Source organism: Bos javanicus, chromosome 10 (genome assembly GCF_032452875.1).
Source record: "Bos javanicus breed banteng chromosome 10, ARS-OSU_banteng_1.0, whole genome shotgun sequence".
Lineage (NCBI taxonomy): Eukaryota > Metazoa > Chordata > Mammalia > Artiodactyla > Bovidae > Bos > Bos javanicus.
The window spans coordinates 17600502-17624780 of NC_083877.1; the positions used below are offsets into that span (position 1 = coordinate 17600502).

The window sequence follows — 24279 nt, forward strand, 5'->3', positions numbered from 1 at the left end:
GGAAGGGTAGAGAATGGAACCATTTTGTAATCAGTCTACCACACATCACACCTGACAAGAGCACGATTTCAAAACGCTGGTTCATCTAAGATGTGGGGGTGAGGAGAATAAAATATACACAGGATGATATAAACTATGTGTTGCTATAAATCCTATAAAGCATGCTTTCTCAACCTTGGCACTATTGAAACTCTGCGCCAAGTAAGTATCTGTTGTGAAGGGTGTGTCCTATGCACTCTAGGATGCTTAGCAGCATGGCTCCCTGGCATCTACCCACTACACACCAGTGGTACACTCCCACGTTGTAGTAACCAAAAGTGTCTCTGCTGCTAAGTCGCTTCAGTCGTGTCTGACTCTGTGCAACCCCATAGACAGCAGCCCACTAGACTCCACTGTCCCTGGGATTCTCCAGGCAAGAACACTGGAGTGGGTTGCCATTTCCTTCTCCAATGCATGAAAGTGAAAAGTCAAAGTGAAGTCGCTCAGTCGTGCCCAACTCTTAGCGACCCCATGGACTGCAGCCCACTGTCCATGGGATTTTCCAGGCAAAAGTACTGGAGTGGGGTGCCACTGCCTTCTCCGAAAAGTGTCTCTAGATATTGCCAAATATCTCTCAGGGAACAGAAACCACTCATAGCTTCGAACCACTGCTAAAAAGGAATGAAATAAAGTATGGACAACTTGGTCTTATTCCTGCCAATATAACCTAATTTTACTTTAAAAGGCCATTCAAATGAGTCTAAAAGGTAAACTTTATTTACAGATATATAAAATGTATACCAAATTCTTAACAGTTTACATATTAAAAATTCAAAATTTCACTGATAATACTTAAGATTCCTGCTAATTTAACCAAAAACACAACCATATTTCAGCAATCAATATGAAAGAAGTTAATTATCAGAAGTTCAACTAAACTAATAGTACTACCTCTAGGATTTGGCAACCCACTGCAGTACTCTTGCCTGGAAAATCCCATGGACAGAGGATCCTGGTAGGCTATGGTCCATGGGGTCACAAAGAGTCGGACACGACTGAGCCACTTCACTTTCACTAGGATTTAGTATGGTGCATAAATAAATCCCAGATTGGTTTATTATTTATATTTTACAACAAATAAATACCAAGAAATGGTGATATTTCTCTCCCAATCTCCAAAGGTAAAATTCTGTCTCAAAACTACAGTTCATGTCCAATCCTCTCTCTCCCCATTTCAAGGCAATGGCAATATACATCCCATTTCCACCCCTCACTCTAACAGCAATTACAAAGATGAAACACACCATGAAAACCTCTGTCATAAATTACAGGAGTACAAAGTCTCAATAAAAGAAGGAAGAAAATAACAAATCAGAACATTCCTGGGCATACTGGAAGACCTTGCAGTCACAGTCACGAAATATTTATTGATCTAAACTGTTCTCACAATATTTATGTTCTGGAAATGCTACATACAAGCCAAACTACTTCAAATGCATAAACTAAATATCTTCTAACTTATATTCATATACATATCTGTGATAGCATTGGCCAAGTGAAGTCATATATACAAGAACCAACTTAAAGACCCTCCTTTTGGATTCTCTGGGCAAAAATCTAATAATTTCTCCTTCAGAGAAAAGAAAATGGGATAACTTGCTAACCCAGTGATGCACCAATGAGCAGGGCTGGGACCAGGGTAAGGGGAGTAAAGTGCTAAGGACACCAAATTTAAGGAAGGGCTCATCCTAATGGCCAGGTAATAAGCTAAAATGTGAGGAAAGCAACTGCTGTTTTAATCTTACCTCCGGTTCAGCAGGGATTGCACTTAACAGCAGGAAACAGCACCCTGATTTCCGCATCTCCAAGTTCTGTCCTGTCCTGAGCCTTGGCACTTATACCTTTCTCCTTATCTCTGAGAGCCCTCAAAGAACCACAGGGCCTGCCTAGACTGTCAGTCTGATGGTACCAAACAAGGAACTGGGGAATCCAGCAGAAAGAGTCACCCACATGGATACAACTGGAACACCTAAATTTTGAAGGTTGGGGGAAAAAAAAGGGGCATTTCAGGAACTCCAAGATTGTCCTTTATAAAGTTGGCCTTGCGTTTATAAGTGGTTTATAATTTTTAAGCATGTGTATTAACACTTTCAATGGAAATGTTATCATTTTCAACATCTTTTCCCAATTATCACTATTTAACTGAATCAGTGTTATCAACTAGAAACACTGAAAAGCAATAGTATACCTTGTGGTTAGCAAAATTAGTTTTAATAAATCAGTTTCAATCCAAAAATAACTATAGGGTAGGAGTTCATCTGCATGATGCAATACTATTCTTTTCCTACTTATGGTCTTCAACGCTACTGAGGAGCAGACAAAGGAAATTTATCTTATAAGTTAGAATCACTGACAAGAAAAACCCTACATGATAGTCTCATTACATAAAACGAGACACTTTTTTGTCTCAGGAGTAGACCCAAACACACCACCACGCCCAGAAGTGTTTGTCAAGGGTCCTAAGTATAGTTCCTTCCTCTTTTGTGACTCACCCTTTCCCACACTATCAAAACAGTTCAACAGCAGGAATGCTATTAGATCTAAGCAATTAGGAAAACTGCTGTTCCATTTCCTCAACTGTGCAGAGAAAGAGTTCTGATAACAAAGCTTACCTTGCCCAACCCCCTGCAATAATGCCAGTTATTAAGGCTAGATCACTTTAAGTGCCTTGGAGACTAGTAATGTTTGGTACAAGTCCTTTCACATCTTTATTTTAAAGGCCACATGTAAGCAATTTAAATCTATCTTTTCAACGGCCACCTCATGACCCCTACACAGAATCTCTTTTCCAAAACTGTGCAGGCCTATGTGTTCCCCTCAACAACACAGGACAGCAAAGGCTACTTCCTCAGCAAATCAGTGATGGGGTGAATGCTAAGGAATATAGGGGTTTTAGCTTATTGCCAATGGGCTCTTTCTACCAATTATCTTAATTATATACATTCAATAATTAAGGCAAGGGAAACCACTCAGAAGCTTTTTACATGTAACACTTGCCAGCAAGAGTCTTTGAGGCCTATGGACTTACATGTTCCCAGTAGTAAATCCCCAAATAAAATTAAGCTGTTAGTTTTCATAAATAAGTGTATTAAAATTATATTAATATAAATCTATTTTAATTATAAAAATTAAAATCATAACAAAGAAGTGAAACATAAAACCTTCATAATCCATAACGATGATCACCTTTGTGTATTCCCCTGCTGGTCTTTTCCCATGTGAATTTTTATATGACTATTATCAAGTTGTACCTATATTTTTTATTCTGATTTCTTTCACTTATAAGATTTCCATTTCTTCCATAGAATTCATTTATATAGCAAAATAAGACTATGGCAAAAGTCTTACATTGTTCTACTGCTGTGTAAAAACAATTACTACAAACTTAGAGGCTTAAAAACGAAACTTATTTATGAGTTCACAGGTCAAGTCCAGTGGGGTTGACTGGGTTTTTTACTTAGGGTCTCTCAAGGCCAAAATCAAGATGCCAGCCAGGCTGGGTTCTCGTCTGGGAAGAATTCACTTCCGGTTCATTCAGGTTATTGGTAGAATTCCGTTCCCTGAAGCTGTAGGTCAAGGACTCTGTTTCCTTGGTGGCTGTCAGCACAGAGCCTCTCTCTCAGCTCTTCAAGGCCTCTTGCATTCGTTCACACATGGCCCCATCCATCCTCAAGCCAGCAACAACATACCAAGTCCTTCCTGTCCTTCAGATCTCTCTGCTTTCCAATTCTGCTGTGAGCCAGAGAAAAATCTGTTTTTTAATTCTCATGTGATTAGAATAGGTCCACCTGGTTAAACTCCCTATTGTCTAACTCAAAGTCCAGTTGTTAGTAACCTTAAACTACATCTGCAAAATCTCATTTGCCATGTAACAGACATAACCATGGGCATAATATCTCATCAAATTCAAAGTCCTGGGGATTAAGGTGGGAAATTAGGGAAAGCCATTTTTAGAATTCTGCCCACTACCTCTCTGTCACAATAGAAAATGTATTCTAACTGTGGATAACAGTCAAACTTTAAGGTCCTTTCTAATCCTAAAATGCTTTTTAAAAATCTAATATTTAAACAAATTACAGAGATAAAGTGAAGGGCTATTTTAAAACTCATTAAGAAAATCAAATTATATGAATTTAAAAATTAGTTACATTAAAAAGGGAACTGAACTTTCCCCTAGTTTAAAAAAAAAAAAAAAGACATGTAAGACATGTTTTTGCAAAATCATCACCTTTTGGAGCCAATTTTCTACACCAAAAGGCAAAGCATGGCTATAGAAATAAAGGTTAGTGCCAAATCATAATGACTGGGTAAACCAGACGTGAAGAACCCTAACACCAGTGACAGCTTCTATAGTACAAAACTCCAGTCTGATTCTTGCTCTAAAGAGCAGAGGAGTAAACCGGCCAAATGAAAACCTGGCTCTTAGGCTATTCCACCCAAGGTTCATTAAGGAAAACGACGACTAAAGATACAACCCAGGGATCAGGGTAGCAGTGCATCTCAGAGGGATTCAGCCAACTGACTTTGGTATGAGACAGTCATGCCCACCACAGAAATCTAGCCAAAAAAAAAAAAAAAAAGCAAAGGGGAGGAAAAGCAAAGAGGAAGGGAGAAGGAAGGAACCAAACCAAACCAAACCAAATCTGGCACAAAGAAAGTACTAAATAAATATGTGTTGGATGAAAGCATAACGTAATAGACAATAAATATGTATGTTAGCCTTCAGGAACTTCACTCCTCTGAACAGAGAAGACAAGTCTTTTAAATCTCAGCTACTAATGGGCTAACCATTACCAATAGGCTACTGATAGACTGACAGTGGGGTCCAAGGTGGGGCAATCTGCAAGGGACTGGAGAGCAGTTCCTGAGAGTGAGAGAAGAAAATGAGGGCAAACAACAGAAGTTTTAAGCCCAAGAAAGAAAGTCTGACAAATATGAGCGGAACTGAAATTTTCAGTCTCAAAGTAATTATAATTTATACAATGGCAGATATATCAATACAAGTAGATATAGTATGTTCCACAACAGAATTCCAAAGATTTGTTCCCAGCAAAATAAGCCAGATTCTGCCTATCTGTATTAACCGGTGGGAGAGTACACTGATAGATATGAATGATATCATGGAATGATAAGCTCATACAGTGGTAAATATAAAATACTAACTATAATGTGACGCAGTGAGGCCAAAAAAAAAAACAAAAACCAACTATAGCTTCAACTCTATCAAATACAAGAGTAATGTCTTCCACGGCTAGCAAAATGCTCTAAATTGAGGGTTCTTATAATGCTTATAAGAATTATACAAATTGCTTATAATGATTATTATAAACAATGTGTGCTTATAATGCTTATAATGTGCTTATAATGTTTTACTAACATAGCATGTTAAGCTTTCAAAAGTATTTTTCAAACAATATCATCAGAACTTTGAACTATTCATCCAAACTATGAATCAGTGTACTTTAAAACAAGGCTAAGATGTTAGGATACAGGAAGATGGAGATGGCATTCTCTCCAGCCACCCCTCCACTCCCACCTTGAGAGTTACTACCTCCAGTCTGGGACTGTACCTTCCCCACACTGCATCATCAGGGGCAGGGGGCTTAGTGGGACTTGCTCAAGGCAAGTTAACTGTATGACTGGCAAGTCACAGCTTCTCTGGTCTCAGACAACCCATGTTTCTCTAACGTATTCTCTCTTCTCTGTCCCATCCAGCACTGTTATGATTCAGGCCCTCACTAATCCTTGCCTATCCTATGGTAGTAGACTCATAGACAATCTGCCCACCTCTAAGACAGACCCCCTCAAATCCATCCTGAACACAGCTACACAGTAATCCATCTAATAAAACACCTGTGATCATATGACTCGCCACTTCTGCGTACACAGGACAAAGTCCAACACTAACACCTGGCCTATTTTAAGCCATTCTAAGATTTAGCCCCAACCGCCCTTCCTGACTAGCTCCCCTTCAATCCCTTGCTAATTATTTTGGTGGCAAAAAGCTGAGCTGACAATCCAACTGCCCCTTCCCCCAACTCCAACATTTCTTCCCTTCATGCCTCTGTTCTTGCTGTTCCCTCTGAAAGGAATGTCTTCCTTTCCTGGATCACTCCTACCCACTTCTTTTAGCTTCAGATGTAGAGGCTCATCCTGCAGACTGGTGGTTGGGGCTGCCAAGGGGTAGGTGAGAAGAGCTGGAAAGCAACTGCTTAATGGGTACAGGGTTTTCTTCTGGAGTGATGAAAAAGATTGGGAACCAGAGATGGTGCTAACACAATACTGTTACTATATTATATGCCATGGAATTGTTCACTTTAAAATGACTTCTGTTGTGTGACTCTCATCTTAATTTTAAAAAAAGCAGCAGCAGCCCAGCCTACAAAAAACACAGAAAACCTTCACCGACCCCTCAGCCCCAGACTGGTTCAGCACCTTGTAAACTCCTCTATCACAGCACTTATTACTTTGTATTATCCATTAATAGAGTTCCCACACAGTATTTTGAGCCTCTTTATCTTCCTCATCTTCTCATCTCCCTGTGCTTAGCCTAGGCCCTCAAGAATTAATTTTTAATCAATAAAAAATAGAGATACCACTTATCTCCCTGGGGGCAAAAGGCTAGGGGCAAACAATCTTTTGAAGATCTCGGTTCTATAAAAAGCCTACAAGAGCATGTATTAATTGGAAAGAAAAAGATCAGGAAGACTGCTATTTATCTAGTTATAAAGGACAAAAATGGAATGAGCTCAGGTGAGATTTTTCAGGGAGTAATGAAAAGAACCACCATTTATTGAGTTAACTGCAATTATTAACCCCACATTCCAAATAAGGAAACAAAATACATTGAAGTAACTTGCCCAAGGTCATAAAGCTGATTATTGGGAGCAGCAAGATCCAAGTTCAAGTCTACCAGACTGCAGAGCCTGACCCTAGGACACTGCCACACCAGCTGCCCCTTCACACTGCTCCAGGCAAAGTTTCAAAAACTATGCATAGTTGGGCCCACAGTGTGCCTTTTCTGAGGCTGAGAAAACACTCCACATTCCACATTTATCTACTTATCCATTGCCATGAATGTTGTTTATATATTATAAACTGTTTTTAAAATACAAAATGTTAATTTTTTAAAAGAATCCAACAGTCAAAAAAATAGAGGTGAATCATAAAAAAAATCTCCCATTAAAAAAAAAAAACTTCTCGTGTGTCAATCAGCGAGTGTTTGTGAGCTATTTCTCATGTACACAGCAGAAAAGATCAGAGTGCATCAGTCTCACTAGAACCACAGCCATAAGACTCCCACACTAGAGAGGCTGCGGTATTTTCATGATACCCCAACCTCTACCAGGCTAAGTATCATGTGGATGAGAAAACTACAGAATAACCAGAACAAGCTAGAAGAAAATTTACACACACTTTTTTTTAGTTTAGAAAGCATGATTGTTTTATGTCCTTCCTCCCTTCCGCTCTTTAATAATACCAGAATCTGGTAAGAAAAAAATTAACCAGAAGTCAATGAGACTTTTTAAAATATGTTTGTGCATCCAAAAGGAAAAACTTTACTACAGAAGTAATGTCGACCTTGACAACATACCAATAAGGTCAATATTAAAAACATATCTCCCCCCACCCCAAAAAGCATATACCCTTTTAGACACACATGTACACAAGCATGCACTCACATGCATACACATACACACACCCCTTTCCAGACAGTAAGCCAACAATTTTTAGTTCTATTGGACACTCAGGACTTACCTCACCCATACATCCTCCAACTAATGCTAAAGCCAAGGATGATGGGATAATCTATTGGGTGAACATACACATATATACAACAGCAAAAGGCAAAGAGATACAATATGACAGTATTAATATCAACAATTCAAGACAAAATTATAATGGGACAAATTCAAGATTTTTATAATAACTAATTAGACTTTACAACGAATATAAAGTAGCCGGAACCTTAAAATATCAATTAAAACAAAATTAAGTACATAAAGCAAAAACTGTTTGAAATATAAAGGGGAGAGGACAGAAACGCAACTATAGTCAAAGATACACTACTCTCAAAGCTATGATGGGCCATAAAATAGCAAAAATAGAGATATAAAGCTCTCAAAGATCAATATGAACAAGGCATCAACAGAAAGAAATGGTCAAATAACATGCAAGTGCAAGAGCCAATAATCACAAGAATATTGTCGCACTCCCTGGAAAATAAAGACACAGATTAAAGCAATAATATTTTGGCTGATAAATAAACATGTTTTAAATCATAGTATGATTATTGGAAGGGTATGGGGAATGCAACTGCTGGATAGAACACAAAATGGTTTTGAGACTTACCATAAAAGGTCTTGCTTCTGCCCAAATACCCTGCCTCCCAATATTTTAGGTCTTTGGCTTAAGACACAAATGTCATAGCTTTCAGTTTGAAATTATATCAGTTCACGATGGTTAAAAACATGGTTCCAGAGTCAGACCACCCGGCTCTCCACTTTTAGCTATAGCACCTGGGCAAGTAAATTATTTAACGTCCATCTATAAAATAATGGCAACAGTACTCACTTCTTAGGGTTAATGTGAGGAGTATGTGAGTTCATGTAAAGCACTTAAAATGATGCATGGACATCCACGTTCAATAAATATTGGCTATTGGCACTTGGACTTCTTGTATGTCATTTATTTTTAAGAAAATTTACTAGCATTTACTGAGTTCTTCTAATGGGACATTTGAATCTGCTCAAAGCATTTCAAATTATTTGTAGTTTTAAGTACAAAATGTCTTAGAATCAAATATTATTCAAAAACATACACATATCATTACTGTGGCATTAAGGTCACTAAATGCTAAGTGGATAACAAAGAGGTACTATGGAATCTTTCAATAAATATCATTACCTGTGGTTTAAAATCTGATGAACAGAACTACAATTGACTTGTTTTGTTCTTTATCTTCAATTATATTTTGTTTTCTAAAATGAGCATGTGTGACTTTTATGGGGAAAAAAAGGTTTTTAAAATCTACAGCCATTTATCCTCACTGGTTCAGTCTAATATCTACTCTCTCTCAAGGGCACTGCCAGTCTGATTCCATTACATAAACACAGCTCATCAAATCCCAGCCTCGGTCAGAGCTTTAGTCACGCAACTGCACTGGTTCATGTTTTACACTTCATTTTAGAGACTACACTCTGTGGAAATAAGTTAGTCCACATCAACAATAATCAGGATTCCTGAGAATAGAAAAAAGCCCAACAGACAAAACTGTTTTTGTAACTACAAACAAGTGAGTTTACCCTTGTGTTTTTGTGTTATATTTTTAAACCTTAAAGACCTATTACTTTTTGCAACTACATAAAATCTATGTAAAGCTTTTAAATGTTGTATGACTTAGGAAGAGACACAATGCGTATATTAGCCTATCATTCTGCTTATCATTTCAGGAAGTACATTTCAAACATCTATTTTTAGGCAAATTCATTACAGAAATCAATTTGATTTCGCTCACGCAGATAGCTCACGCAGGTAGGAATTTTCACCAGTCTGTTAGATCCCTTATGTGAGGACAGACAAATGTTTGCATGATCTGTAACAGGACGCTAAAGGTTTCCATATGCTACTGATACAGAGACCACATGAGTTATGTTTAAATCTAATATTCTGGGATCTAGATTTCTTCAACAAGGATACAACCATAAGTGAAACAGGGCTGATGAGAACAAAATTTTGCTGGCTGTTAGCTAATTCTAGAGGAGAGGGGATGAGAGGGAACATGAACTTGTTATTAACAGGATAATTTCTGAAGATGCAACTTAAACTGACTCTAGTCAGAGATCCCTCTAAACAATGGTTAAAGCTTGTCAAGAAATTCGAAGTTTTAATTCAAGGCAAAAAAAAAAACGAAAAAAGAAAGAAAAATCTTCCTTTCACTCTCCTCGCAAGCTGTCACCCTCTAACTCCTCACTTGCACTGAAATCCTTCTCAGTAACTCATCTGCACCATCCTTTACACGAACACCAAATTTTGTTTTCAAACCTAATATGCCCACAATTGGCTATATAATTTCACGACTCCAAAACATTGTGCTCACTTCTCTTTTGCCCTCAATGCCCTTCGAACTCTGTCTGACCATGTTCCAGCTTCACCTTTCTACCTTTACCCTCGACCCCGCCCTATACATCTGTGCTCTCACAGCAATGTATACACACCTATATTACGGCTCTTAGCATACTAGAGTACTATTTTATGTCTGGCTCTCTGAAAAAACTTCATGAAAATTATGATTTTATCTTTCTTATTACAGAAGTTTTAAAACATATACAAAATAGTATCACAAAAGTAAATACAACAGTATCATTATCCAACCGGTTATAATAATTATTAACTCACAACCATTCCTATTTCAACTATATCCCCCACTTACTTCTCCCACCCACCCACAGATTATTTTGAAGCAAATTCCACACTCCACATCATTTCATCTGTAAATAGTATACTCTCAAATGTTTCTCTGAAAGACAGACCTCTTTATAAATGTAACTGTGTTACTAGCGCTGTCACACTTAAATCTTTTAAAATAATAATATACTATCAACACAAATTCAGATGGTGTTCACATTCCTTCCACTGTCTTATAAACTTTTATTTTTACAGTTATTTAATCAGGGTCAAATGAGGTCTACCACCGTAGTTAGTTAATATGTCTCCCTAAATCTACTAATATATAGATTTCTCCCCCATTTTTTTTCCTCTTCTTAGAATATATATTTTTTAAGAAACTAGGTCACTTACTCTAGAGTTTTCCACGATTAGAATTTTGCTCATTGCACCCCCATGTTTCTCTGTCCTCTGTATTTTCTGTAAACTGGTGGTTAAGGTCTAGAGACCGATCATATTCAGGTTTGGCATTTTTGGCAAGACAATTAGTAGCAATGAACGTTTCCATCAGGAGATAAACTATGTCCAACTGCCTTTCTGAGACATTAGTAGCCACTCATACATGCCTGTCGGCACTCTATAGCCATTGATTCATGAGGAGCTAAAAAACTATGATATGATTCTATCATCCCATCTTAATCTATTAGCTGGGGTAAAATACCTTTAGTTACCCTGAGAAAAAGCACTAGTTTCATTCTTTCTCTTTATTTTAGTCCTGATCTTTGATGACTTCTTTGCCTTCTAGTGTGATGAAGGATGCCATGGTCATCTTGCACATTTTCTGCTCCCAGTTTGTAATTATCCATATCTTCAAAGAGGACCTAATTATTAATTCAGTCTTCTTGAGCCTAGCTTATGTGTGCCATAAATGTGCCACAAATGTAAAAAAGCAGTTGCCTTATTACTAATGAATTAAAATTTGAAAAATGTGTATGATGTGGAATAAATAAATGCACAATCATTACTCCACTGTTATTAAAAGAAGTAATTAAAATGCTTAAGTACTCATCATTTAAGTTCTTGGACTCATTATATACTAAAAGACATACCAAAGCAATTCAACCTTCCTGCTTTGGTATTATAATAAAGTTCAGCAATTAAAGTCAGCACGATGCTGAGCAAAACTGCTGCTGGGTTGAAATCCAAAAGTATAAAAAGAGGGCTTCTTTACTGCGATCTTCCTGCAAGAAATTCTTCCTGCAAGAAACCGCAAGAAATACAACACAGGAATAATCCTGGGAAACTATCTGAATAAAGTTTTAATTAAGGTAAACATTTTGACTAAAGGTTGGCATCTTTAATGAAAATGAGTAAACACTGCTCAATTAAGTATCATGAGTTTAAAAACAATTTGTGATCTTAATTTTCTTATTACCACAAAATCATCAATACAAAAATAACAATAACATCCTTTCAAACACACCCATATCACCAAGTGGAAAACACAAATGCCTCATTCTCAAAATTACAACTAAAACAAAGTAATACTTAATCCTTTATGCTTTTCAAAACATCTCAAACTTCTGCTCTTGGTGGGAACCAAAAGAAGGTTTTTGAAGATTTTTCAGTTGCTATATTTATAACTCCAAATTCTTTTAGAAATACCAAAATGTTTTTCAGGGTACTGAGACATTAATGAGATGCTTTAGAACATATTTGGTTGCTGATTTATAAAACTGATTGCCCCATTTTAAGAGCGGCCTAAAGAAATGGCAGCGAAAATTGTCACTGCGGAACTTCCCAGGTCGGAGATTAGTAGTATAGGTACAATTTAAAGCGGAACCTCCTTCCAAAATGTGTGCTTGCAATACGGGTTTGCAGTAGTCCTTTTAATTACTACTCAAATTTCCTAATCTGAACTAGGTAAAAATGGAACAAGCCTCTTCTCATTGTACATATAATTGTACACATAATTGACTGTACATATAATTGACTAGATCTGAAGTAGCATTTATAGTTATTTAATTATCCCTTTCAGAAATCTGAAACTCCAATTTAGTAATTAAAAATAAATATGACAACAAAAATTGTCTTATGATTAAAAGATGCAGCTATCTCTAGATTTAGCTAGTAAAGGACACTTACATGTATTCTATGCACAATTTAAAATTGTGAACCATATTTATTCATGTGTATAAACACACCCTCTTTTCATGAACTCTAAACTCACTGACATATTTATAACCACGGTACTATTCAGAATATTTGAAATTCCTTATATAGCATATAATTATAATTTAGCATGTTACGTTAATATGCTGTATTTTTCATACTATAATATCATAAAATATTTACATAGTTCATTTCTAATGTGTCTCCAGATAAATACCTTAAATACTATAAATGCATGACAAAAACTATTTATGAAATACACTTTTTAAATCTTTAAAGTTGTACAAATTGTGATCATCTCCATAATGATTAAATGAATGCTTTAAGATTCAATTAGGCAGCCACAAGGGGGAAATGGAAGAGAAGGAAGAAAACAAGATGTATACCTCTTATCTTACACCAGAAAAAATTCTATATGGATTAAAGAGTTAAATATTTTTAAAAATGAAACAAAGACTAGATGAAACCAGGGAGATTTTTCTTTATTTTTGTTTAATATTGCAGAGTGGAAAGGCCAAGATAGAAAAAGTCACAAAATAAAAGGCTGATAAATTCAACTGTATAAAAATAAGCCACACTCTGCATAGCAAAAGCCACCATAAATAAACTCATTAGACAAAAAACCAATTAAGAAAAAAAATTCATATTGAAAAGGCTAATTTCCCTGATATAAAGTACATACAAATGAAAGAAATTGACAACCCAATAGAAAAATGGAAAGAGTAAACTCTTCACAGAAAAGAACATGGAAGGGGCTCTTAAAAACATGAAAAGATGCTCAACTTCACCCACAGTAAAAGAAATGCAAATTCAAACTATCCTGAGGCACCATATTTACTTATCAGGCTGACAAAACTTAACAATTTGAACAAACTTTAAATAAAAGCATGGGAAATGATACTTTCTTATACACTGGGTACATGATGCACAGAGGAAATTCAACAACATTCTTTAAAATCATACATGCACATGTCCTTTAATCTAGCAATTACACTTTCAGGAATTGATCCTGCAAGTATACACACACATGCTTGCATATACACAGGCTTACACATCATAGCATGATGTACATTATAGCAAAGATTTGAATGGGGATGCTCTAAATGGGCCTAGATTCTACAGTTTAAAAAAATATATGGAATAGCAAGTACAGTGTATTACCATTTACATAAAGGGTGAATACTTATATTAATATTTGCTTGTATATGCTAAACTCTCTCTGGTGGGATATACAAGCAATTGATAACACCAATGGCCTCTGAGGAATGGTGGGGGCAAGCAGAAGAACTGAAGTACACAGGTGGGAGAAGGGCTTTCTGCTGTAAATAATTTTGTTCCTTTTAAATATGTTACATTATCTATTTAAAAACTAATATATTTTAAATAACTCTGAAAGCAAAAAGATTTTTTAAAATGCTCAATCATAACAATACATACACATGTGACCAAATAGAACATTAGGGTTTATGGTTTATGCACTGAAAAGCAGAATCTATTTCCCCTGTTCCTTTATTAAACTCTATCAATGTTTAGTTTGGTTTTATTACTCATCACACTTACATATTTTCATTTAAATATTTTACAAAATGTATTCGAAAATTTAGCTGAGACTGAGAGATGTTCACTTTTTCTAAGCAGGTAGGTTCTATTTTTTTATACCATGTACTCTTCTTTATTTTTTATGACATTATTTTTTTAAAAACAACAATGCCCAGTGTAACAAGTGCTAAAGATTTACACTCAGAAAGATGCATTTTCTGCAAACCGGCATGCTGGTAATATCAGTAACAACTAAATACTCTGCATCTCTAGAAAAGAAAACAGGCTAAAATTAAGGTGTACAAACTTAGTGCAAACCAAATGGGGTAAACATTGTGAATAATGCTAGAAAAGTAACTGTTAAAGCTGAAAACAACCTGCACTACAAAGAAACTGAATCTTCAACTCAGCTGTGTACAGTGATCTGATATCACTAAATCACTAGTCTGTCAATTATTTTCTTTTAAAAAATCTGAAAGTAATCGTCCCTTCTATGGGCTACTTAAACGACTTCATGCCATATTAACCAACATCAAAGCATCAAATATCATGCTATCTGAAACTATCCCCTCTTTTTTTTTTTCAATTGGGAAGTAAAGAGCCAAGTTTCACCACAATTTCCTTTAAGCCCAAGTAAAATCATCCTAGTAGTCAAGTAGAGAGAAGGGCATAATTCTGAATTCACTCAAAAACCAAAGCAGATTAATGAGTAGTCTCAAAAAATGCATTTAATCATTTGGTAAAACCTATGTTAAATTATTAAAATCTGTTTTAATGACTCCACAGGGACAACCAGGCAGTTTGAGCATTACACCTCGTAAACGTTTCTGACTCTCAAGACTTTTAAAATAACGTTTATTCCAACAACATATAATGTGGAAGATACAGCCATTCTTCTACTTGCCAAATTATCTAAATCCCAACATCTGCAGTCAGGCTGTTTCTCAACATTTCTGTTCTCCTGCCAACTGAAGAGAGGCCCTGAGAACTTATTAGCTTGCAAAGGCCGGGCTGCGGATCAGCGCCGAATGCAGGTCTGCCGGGGGTCTGTCTGTCCCACAGGTGAGACTTAATAAGACAATTTCCCAACTTCACCACCACTTTCAGGATCACCACCCATTTGGGGCTTTGTCTTTACAACTACGCCAGATGCATCTGCATCACTCAGAAATCAAACTTCTGCGTGTTTGATTCTGAGTCCCAGTGACCCAGCGACAGCGGCCAGCACACGGCGTCCACCCAGCCCAGCAGCGCTCACCCACGAAAGGTCCGGAGTCTGGACGGGGCGACGCCGGGTCCACTGCCCTGCCCACCTGGACTGTGGGGCGCCAAGCCCGCGCCGGACCCGCAGGCCCGGGGACTGAGGGGCGTCCGCTGTGCCCAGCAGAGCCGGGACGGGCCTGAGCGCGCGTGGGGTGCGGGGGTCAGCCGGGGAGAGGGCAGGGACTAGGGTCACCGGAGAAGGGCCGAGGTGGTGGACAACCCCGAAACACCGACTTGAGTAAGAGCGAACAATTCGATCCTAAAGGCCAGGAGCTGGGAGACCTAAGGGTGAGGGGTGGGGAAAGGGGCCCGGAGAGCCCCGGAGGCAGCGGCGGGGAGGGTCCCCGGGGTCTCCCGGCCAACGCGGAGCCTTGGTCTGAGGAGGGAGGAGGAGTCGCCGGGGCCGACCCAGCGGGACACTGTGAAGGAAAGCCGAGCAGAGACGGCTCTGCGGTTCGCCGGAGGGCAGCGCCGGGCGCTCGGGCGCGCACTGGCCATGGAACTCACCGCGCTGACGGCGGCGGCGGCGGCGCCGGACGGCGCGGGGCCGGGCGCGTCCTGCCTCCTCAGGCGGGACTTCAGGCTCTTCATGGCCAAGACCTGGCAGTCCCACTCCCGCCGAGCGCGGCGCCCCCGACCTGCGCGCGAACCTTAAAGTCCGCCGGCTGGAAACGCACGGAGGCGGCGGCGGCGGCGAGGGCGGTCCCGGCCCCACCTGCCACCTGGGGGCCGCCGGGCGGCCGTCTGCTCCAGGCCTGCGGCGGGACTCCCCTCCCACAGCCAATCCGCCCATGATCCTGGTGGGGATGGGGCTGGCTCTGACCAATAGGAATCCGGGAAGGGGAGGGACTTCCCTTTCAAACTTAATAACACCCTTCCTCTCCCCTCAGGAAAAAGTTTGGAACTTCAGCTGGGGAAGCGGTGGAGGTGAGCAGCCAGCGATGTGGAGTGACTCTAGACGCTCCAGGCCGTGGGCGCCACGACTACCTGGATGATGGAGCGTCACATCTAGAGAGAGCATGGAGTCTATCCGACACCAGCTCTCATCTACCCGGACTCCCCTCCTCTTCCCACCCACGTGCTCTTTCCCAAGTAAATTTCTCTTTCTTCCGTCTGATCCCAGAAAAGACTCTTGGTCACCTGCACACTCACCGGCTTCCAAGCACAACTTCCCTTACATCAGTTGATGTTTCGCTAGACAGATCCCAGTATCTGGAAACAACTACTCGCATCCAAAACTCCCGGAAAAAAAGAAAAAGAAAAAACAGACTTTGAAGAATAAGGTAATAAGGTTGTACAGAAGGATTAGGAACAGACTGAAAACGTTATAGAAAATCAAAGCACGTGTCATGTGCTCAATAATTATTTGTTGAGTCCAGAATCTACTGCTTTGGAGGGTAAGAGTTGAAAGTTGGAGGGGGAGAGCTTTAATCAAAAATGACCCACGTGGCCAAAGTGATACATAAAAAGCTGTCAAAGAAAAAAACATTGTCTTTTTTCCAAAAAAATGATGGTGTTTCCTGTAGAAACACGTTACAGGTGAAAGTATACAATGAAATTAATTCATCCTGTCCAGAAATCTGGATGGATAAACAGGCAGGTGAGCAACACCCAATAATTTGCTGTTATAGTGACATCTTCAGAAGTCTTCCTGGGAGTCAGTTTTTCCCAGGAAAATATTTATTCTAGCATTCACCCATTTGAAAAGATAAACAGTCCACATTTCCCACTAACAAAGGACTCTTTTTGTCTGAAAGGTCAGTTGCTTCTTTGGAGTTTCCTTAGAATAACTAAAGATTTTATTCAAATAGTGTAAGAAGGTTTTCAGAACTGTTTTGGAGAGACAACACCCCTGTGTTTACCCTTAACAAAACACTAAGTAACAGTTAACTTCTTTACTTTAAGAGAAAGTTATTAAATTTTCTCTTGATTAGTTCTATGGAAGTAAGTTTTCTTCCACCTCCTTCCTCAAGATCTGCAGTCATTCAGTTTTGTTGGCTCTTTATAGTGTCTGTGGATGGCTAGTTACTCTCTGTCCTCATCTGCCACTGCAGATCCAAAATAATCTCACACCTGGATGTTATAGAAGCTTTCCAACAGAGGTTGCTGACCTCTGAACTACCAATCATCACAAAATTTTACAAAATAGTCCTTCTTCGTTCAAACAGCTTCAGGGCTAATAAAATTTAACTCTTTTACTTGGCATTTAAGGCCGTATAATATGTACCCAATCCTGTTCTCCAGCTGATACTCCAAGCAAACTCTTCAGCCCATTCCTCAAACATGGATCTTGCCTTTTAATTTTCACATCTTTATGCATGCTAATCCTTCCTCCAGTAATTTCTCTCTGTCTACATTCATCTAACAAAATTCTACTGCCCCCCGCCAAGAATGATCAGAAGAGAGCACAATGGGAACTTCTGGAGTATTGTACTAGTCTATCTGGTTATATAACTAGTGTGCGGATTACATAACTAATGTGTTCAGTTTGTATAGAATCAGTTAGCTTGTAGTCTTTATGATATGTGCACTTTTATATATACTTGAATTTAAAAAGTTTTTTAAACTCATACATCCATTTCAAGTGTCCTCCCCTGTAATAGAGCATTTTCTGATCGCTCAACTGAAAGTGATTTCTCCAACTTCAGAATGATTAAATTGAACTACTCAGATGATACTAACACATATGTTCTGAACAAGCATTATTTCACTGCTGCTGCTGCTAAGTCACTTCAATCGTGTCCGATTCTGTGCGACCCCATAGATAGCAACCTACCAGGCTCCCCCATCCCTGGGATTCTCCAGGCAAGAACGCTGGAGTGGGTTGCCCTTTCCTTCTCTAATGCATGAAAGTAAAAAGTGAAAGTGAAGTCGCTCAGTCGCGCCGGACTCTTAGCGACCCCATGGACTGCAGCCTACCAGCCTCCTCCATCCTTGGGGTTTTCCAGACAAGAGTACTGGAGTGGGGTGCCATTGCCTTATTTCACTACTAGACTTCAAACTCTTCAAACCCAGGGAGTAACTGATACATGTTTGAATTCCCTAGAGTGCTCAGCTGGAGAATCCCAGGGACGGGGGAGCCTGTTGGACTTCCGTCTATGGGGTCGCACAGAGTTGGACACGACTGAAGCGACTTAGCAGCAGCAGCAGCAGAGTGCTCAGCATGTGTCAGGTGCTTGATAAATATTTCTGAATAGATTGATGCTTTTTTTTTTTTGTTACTAACTGCATTACAGTTTGTTGTGTGTATTCATGTAACACAGGATTGGTACTTGCCCTGTGGTGAATGCTGGGTGTCTCTTGAGCATCCAAGTTCTCGGAGTCCTAGTAACTGGTCTCTTTTCAGTTGTTACTGGATAAAGCAAAGGAAGCAGACAGAGCCACAAGTACAGCTTACATCAGTTTCCAAAAATGCGTGGGCAAGTTATTTTTATAAACTGTCTGCATGATGTCCCCATGGTGTCTGTGTTCAGTGGCCTTTGTGGATTTTTCCAGGCTAGAAACTTGATAGCTGTTGTCTGCGAATTCCCATTCGAGAGCTGCTAAGTAAATAGCACTGGTTTGAATGTGCAGTACATCTTTTTTGTATTGATCTGGAAGCTCCCCACATGAAGTAAAGGCACTTTTATTAGTATTCAGCCAGATAGGTTTTTTTTTTTTTTTAACCATTATCACTATTATTTATTTTTTATCTCCCCTTCAGAGCAAAAACACTTATCAAATCCAGATGGAATTTATTTGGTACCATGCTGAATCTATGTGATTTTTTGGTTGTTGTTTTGCTTCTTATAATATGTGAGATCTGGAAGGGAAATGCATTTAAAATTATTTTAATAGGTTATACATTCATAATATAAAGACATCTCAAGTAATACAGAAGGGGGAAAGTGAGTCTCCTTACCACCTCTACTCTGGCTCCTGCAATCAAGGAACTTGTATTCTAGTCTGCGGGACAAAGCTAACATACACAGCTCAACTGGAGAGCAACTACTTCCTAAACTATGGTAGAATGCAGATGTGGGTGGTATTTAGGGAAGGAAAGATCAGGAGAAAGATCGGGAGAATAGCCAAGGTTGGGAGAAGATTCAGTGAGTGTACTGAGAAGGAACACCAAGAAGGCAAAGGATTCCCTGGCGACCAGCCAGAGCAGATAAGAGAGTTCCGTTGGGAGATGCTCGTTGATAACCATGTGATGATAATGGCAACATGATGACAAAGACAAATTAAGCACAGAGAATCAAAAATTTACAGTTAAAATGATCTACTTTTAATCGCGAATTTTATGAATTTTATGCCCAACAACTTCCCTCTTCATTTTCAGAACTTCCTGTCTCCCCTGGTAACCCCGGGGAACCCTGCCAACAAAGTCAGTCAGTAATTCCGTGGAGAATCCCAGGACATCAGTCATTCTCTCCCAGCTCAGATACCAAAGCAGATTAGTGGCAGACCCACGTGTGGCCACAGGGTCATGAGGAAAGGCATCTGCACCCACAACTTACAGGGCAGCCCCAGGAATGAGAGACCTGAGGCAGTTCTCACACCCTCTTCTCTTGCCACAGTCAAGACTATAAAACACATTGCATAAGACAGCTTTAAAAAAAAATAAATAGGTCATCTTTGGCACTAATTTTAAACCCATCTGCATTTCTAGTAAGCTCTCCAATGACTCCATCCTGGAAAACTAGAGTGGGAAGAAGAAAAGTAGGGAGAGGCGGTAGCTGCTCCCCTCTTCAGAGACGCTTTAATCTCCTGCTGAGGGCTGTTTTGCGTTCTGCTGTAGCAAGCTTGAGCCTACCAATTATCTCCTGAAGAGGACTGCTTTCCATCTCCCTGTCCTCCTTGGCGTTTACAGACTGTCATTCATGTATGACACATCAAATGTGTCATGAGCTTCAATACTGAAAGAGGGAGCGAAAGAGCAGGGAGAGGCGTTGTCAGGAACAAAACCAGACTTCCCTGCCATAACTGAGCTTACACTTAAAAACAGCCATAACTTTTTCTCTGAACTCAGTCAGAGTTAAAGTCAGAAAATCCAACCCATCTCCTTTGGTGAAAAGTAGCCTTTATTATCGAGTCTTGATTACACAAAGCTCCAGAAATACCACTGGCCTCTCTCTGTGAGACTGATGGCCCTCAGTGTGAGTGGTAGAAGGTCTGGATTGCCTTTTTTAAAACAGGCTACTCAACCTGGAACCCAGATAAATGCAAGGTATTTGGTTCAGGAACCAGTAATCATCCGACTTCCATGATAAACTTTCCTGGATTCCAGACCCTGGATTTTTCTTATCTTGGCCAGCACACCAGGATATTCACAATGAGCCAAAAAACTCTCAAGACTTCAGCACTGTTGAAGAGGAATAGAAAGGTTTCTTGCTTTTAAATTGAAAATATGGTAAATAAAGAATATCTCTATAGAGTTTAAATGATATTTTTGATTGAATAATTACTAGTAAATTATGTTACTTGTATACCATAAGTTGTTCCATGCCAATCTTTGCTACTTAAGCTAATGAAAGAACATCCCAGACAATAAGTCAAGGTGAATCTCACATTCAAATATGCTTGGTAAAGGTCCCAGGCTTTATGATACATATTTAACAATGATCTTACAGTCATTTGAATTAAAACTATAGTGGTTTAGGTTATGCTGAAAGAAAGGTCACAGCAAAATGCTGGATAAATAGATGTTCTAAAAAAGTTATATGTGAACACAGCCTATTATGTATATTAGATACTATATCATTATATTTCACATTATACAAGATTATATTATATTATTATTTTTAAGCATTATTTAGGACCCATTTTTTTTGAGGCAAGTAATAGTGACTTTATTCAGAAAGTCAGCAAACTGAAAATGGAATTCTTCATAAAATAGCTTCACAAATTAACAAATCTTGATGTAAGTCCTAATTATCGTATAAAAAACTGAACCATATTAGTGTGGGTAAATTTGTATTTCAAAAGGTTAATCTTCAAAATCAGTTACTTGCACAGTATCATACAGGATTTATGTATTATGTGTGTTTGGATTTGGTTACCAAATGACTCAGACTTTTGCTTCCTGTATGAGAAAAGCTTGCAAAAAATTTTTGTCTGTACCCTTTTTTCAAAACTACTTGCATCAATGTTTAAATTACTATCAAAAACTAAACTTTAATTTTGTATCAAATTTCTAAGTAATGCTTAATTACAATGCTTATTTGAGAGAAAAGTTTAAGTTAAGATACAGTTCTTGTGTACAGTGGCACTATCCCACCCTGCACATAAGCAGTAAGGGCAGTTTTAAAAGCATTCTTTAACTATTCAAAGAGATTTGTCCACCCTCATGCCCTCATGAATTAACCACGTATATATTCTTTACATCAGTGATATCAATTTACTATAAGCATCAAGATATTCAATAATAATGGATCAATTTATCCTTTACTTACATAATTGCTGTTTTATGAATGCTGTTGCTACAAGCAAAATACATAAAATAATTAATCAATTAAAATATCAACACACTCTGGACTTCAAAGAGTTACATTCTAATTTTGTAATACTAAGGAGAAGCATTACATATTATCTTCCATAAACTTCAAGACCATCCCTAGACCTAAATAACAATTAAGAACTATTCCTTTGAATCTTAGGAGGGTGTAGTTCATAAATTACCCTAAGTTCAAGGCATAGCATTTTAAGGCTAAACTGAAAGGCATCTTTCTTCCGCTCCTGAGACATGAAGAGAATAATAAACTCTCAAGTGCATCAGCTTTTTGGCTCATAACCCTGAAGTGACATTCATTGAGTCAACAAATACAAATAAGCCTGACTACCCTAATACCTGAAGGGTTGGGCTCTGATTAGCCAAGTAAATCCTAATTAAAGTGACCTTGGGGAATCCCCAAATATGAATCACAGCAAACCCCTAACAATAACAAAGTTCACACTGCCACATGAGCCCTTATGGCCAGAAAGCTCCCATCCAATATCTCATTGCTCCAAGTAAACACTAGATGTCCATGCTTTCAAAGCTGTCGTTTAAATCACACTTCTCTCCAAAAAGAAACTAAGGTGACATAAAAGCCTTCCCTGATGGTTCAAACAGTAAAGAATCTGCCAGCAATGCAAGAGACCCAGGTTCCATTCCTGGGTCAGGAAGATCCCCTGGAAAAGGGAATGGTTATCCACTCCAGTATTCTTGCCTGAAGAATTCCATGGACAGAGGCTGTTGGCTGACTACAGTCCATGGGGTCACAAAGAGTCAGACATGACTGAAAGGCTAATACTCACTTTTTCAACAAATCTCACTACCGTACTTTCCTTAAGAAAAGTAGGAAATAAACCAGAGGAAGGGACTGTTAAAACAACTATTATTGCTGGCCTGTTTTTTTTAATTATTATTATTATTATTATTAATTTATTTGACTGTACTGGGTCTTCACTGCAGCATAAGGATCTTTAGTCATTGCATGCAAACTCTTAATTGTGATATGTGGGCTCTACTTCCCTGACCAGGGATCAAACCCAGGCCCCTTGCACTGGGAGCATGGAGTCTTAGCTAGCCACTGGACCACGAGGGAAGTCCCACTGTTCTGGGTCCACAGCTAGGGCAAAACAAAAATGGAAACAATCAGTGACAGCTTTAATATGAGGAAAGAAAGAGGCACAACAGGTTCTTCCCAGAAGTCAAGTTTCCCAGATGCTGCATTCTAGAATATATTTCTCATATGGGTGTGGCGTCGCATCCAGAACAGTGAGCGGTGTGGTGGACAATCTCCTCACTTATGTCTACTCTTGCAGTATTTAGAAATACCTTTGTTAAGCATCCAGGATGTTCAATCATTCACTCAGCAAGTGTTAGTTAGTCACCGATGACGTGTGAGACAGTGCTGAGGAAACAAAGGGGAGCAAAGTGGACAAGGGACTCGCTCTCATGGAGCTTAATTCTCGCAAGAGTGGTGGAAGGGAGGAGAAAATGTAAACACACAAATAAGTGACCAAGATAAATTCAGATAGTGGTACATGAGGAAAATAGGAAGAGTCATGTGCTAGAGAATAAGGGAGGAGGGGGTTACTGCAGATTGGGTACTCAAGAAGGTCTCTTGGAGAAGTGAATTTGACCTCAAGTTTGCATGAGATCAAATTAAGCCTCCTCAAACAGGCTTAAAGGAGCCTGCCAAGTATAGATATGGACAGGACTTCCCCGGCAGCCTAGTGGTTAAGACTTCGCCTTTCGATGCAGGGGGTGTGGGTTCCACCCCTGGTTGGGGATCAAATATCCCACATGCCTTGTGGCAAAAAAAAAAAACACACCATAAAACAGAATGTTGTAACAAATTCAATAAAGGCTTTTAAAATGGTCCACATCAAAAGATCTTAACTAAAAAAAAAGTGTTACTGTGGAGGCAGAGGGAACAGCAAATGCAAAGGCGGAGGTCCAGGTTAGTCTGCTGAAGGAACACACTGCAGGCCAGCATGACTGGCACATAATGGGGAAAGAATATGAGCAAGATGAGTGTGGAGATGCAGGCTGAAGCCAACACAAGTAAGGCCTCTCGGCCAATGTAAGGTTTTGGATTGTTTTCTAACAGGAAGCTAATTAAGAGATGATGGGATCTTTTTTATATACTAAAAATATCTTTCTATTTATGGGGAAAGAACTGATCATAAATGACCAAGAAGGAAAGCAGGAGGGTATGAACAGGACTGGAACACAGTCTAGAGTTAGAACTAACTTGCTAGTAGACTGGATACAGAGAGGAGACATTAAGTGACTAGGTGGATGGTGGTGCCATTTACTGGGTGGGAATGACTACAGGAGTTCTGTTTCAAAGGGAAACTTTGAATGTTATTTGAGTGTTATTTTTTGGTCATGCTGTTTGAACTTCCCAT

General features: G+C 39.0%; 1 protein-coding gene and 1 long non-coding RNA gene across 2 annotated transcripts in view; one reads left to right on the forward strand and one right to left on the reverse strand.

The window, feature by feature from the left end:
* Positions 1-16164, reverse strand: part of UACA (uveal autoantigen with coiled-coil domains and ankyrin repeats) — an 85989-nt gene extending 69825 nt beyond the window's left edge. Inside the window, exon 1 of the mRNA XM_061430227.1 lies at positions 15907-16164. Within this exon, the coding sequence (XP_061286211.1) occupies positions 15907-15990 (84 nt within the window). The 5' untranslated portion in view covers positions 15991-16164. The remainder of the gene's footprint in view (positions 1-15906) is intronic.
* On the forward strand, positions 15100-18965 carry LOC133255715 (uncharacterized). Its single transcript, XR_009739033.1, has 2 exons — positions 15100-15198; positions 16290-18965. It is a non-coding gene; the product is annotated as an uncharacterized LOC133255715 (long non-coding RNA).
* Positions 18966-24279: the final 5314 nt, after the last annotated feature.